This window comes from Stegastes partitus, unplaced genomic scaffold (assembly GCF_000690725.1).
Source record: "Stegastes partitus isolate 25-593 unplaced genomic scaffold, Stegastes_partitus-1.0.2 Scaffold682, whole genome shotgun sequence".
NCBI classification, from domain to species: Eukaryota; Metazoa; Chordata; class Actinopteri; family Pomacentridae; genus Stegastes; species Stegastes partitus.
The window spans coordinates 49,439-50,597 of NW_007578413.1; the positions used below are offsets into that span (position 1 = coordinate 49,439).

At 41.9% G+C, this 1,159-nt stretch overlaps 1 protein-coding gene across 1 annotated transcript in view; it reads right to left on the reverse strand.

The window, feature by feature from the left end:
- LOC103363696 (contactin-associated protein-like 5) overlaps positions 1–1,159 on the reverse strand; it is a 156,789-nt gene that overhangs the window by 26,188 nt on the left and 129,442 nt on the right. The window contains exon 17 of the mRNA XM_008290551.1: positions 4–211. Within this exon, the coding sequence (XP_008288773.1) occupies positions 4–211 (208 nt within the window). The remainder of the gene's footprint in view (positions 1–3; positions 212–1,159) is intronic.

Sequence of the window (1,159 nt, forward strand, 5' to 3'; positions counted from 1 at the left end):
GACTGCGAGCAGTCACAGATGTATCCGTTGCTCTTCTCCACGCAGCGTCCTCGGTTGTGGCAGAGGCTGCTGGAGCCGCTGCAGTATCCGGGGCAGCCCGAGCTGACGCCGGGCGTCATCCGGGCCCGCTCCTCCAGGTCCAGAACGGCGCCGTTCACCGTCAGGGAGCGGATGCAGCCCAGGAAGCCCCGCTGCTGGGACGCCGTCCCCCCTGAGAGGAGGCCGGAGGTCAGTCACAGGGAACAGCCAGACCTCCAGGACCCGGACCACCCAGAGCAGAGCCAGGTGGTCCGGTTCTGGACGGTTCTGGTGTAGTTCTACATAATATCTGAGTCATGTTGGAGAGTGTTGATCTGGACTGATTCTAACTTGTTTTTGATAACTTTGAATGATTTTAAACTATTTTTCTGGAGCTGTCGACTAATTCTGAGCGTTTCTGGAACTTTTGGGTCATTTTGGAGTTTTTATGTAACCTGGAACGATTCTTAATTATTTTTGGCAAATTTTAACTAATTTTAAAACAGGTTTGAGGTGATTTTAAGCTTTTCTTGTGCAGTTGTTGGCAAAATGTGAGTCACTTTTGACAATTCTTGTGTAATTTGGACAGAATTGAAGTTATTTTGGGACAGATTTCAGGTTATTTTAGACTTTTTTTGTAGTTTTAGATCATATACGAGTCATTTTGAAGCTTTTTGTGTAATTTGGACTAATTTTAATTTATTATGTTATTTTTGACTAACTCTAGATTAGTTTGAGTTGTTTTCGTGTAGCTTTAGATTCATATTTCAGTTTTTTTTAAAACATTTTTTTGGTCATTTTGGAGAGTTCTGATGTCATCTGGATGATTTAAGTTGTGTTTGAAGCAGGTTTTAGGTTCGTTCGGACTGTATTTGTGTTGTTGGGACTTATTTAAAGTTTTTGACAGTTTCTGACTCATTTAGGAAAATATTTAAGTCATTTTGAAACATTTTGGTGGCATTTTGGATCATTTTTGTGTAATTTGGACCTATTCTAAGCTACTTTGGACAAATGCTTCGTCCTCTGGATGCAGACTGAGCAGCTTCCAGCAGACTGAATGGACACAGTTTGAAATGTCGGTCTTTGAAAATGTAAAGAAACTAAAATGTTCAATCCAGGCTGGTGTTGATCCAGAAAGTTC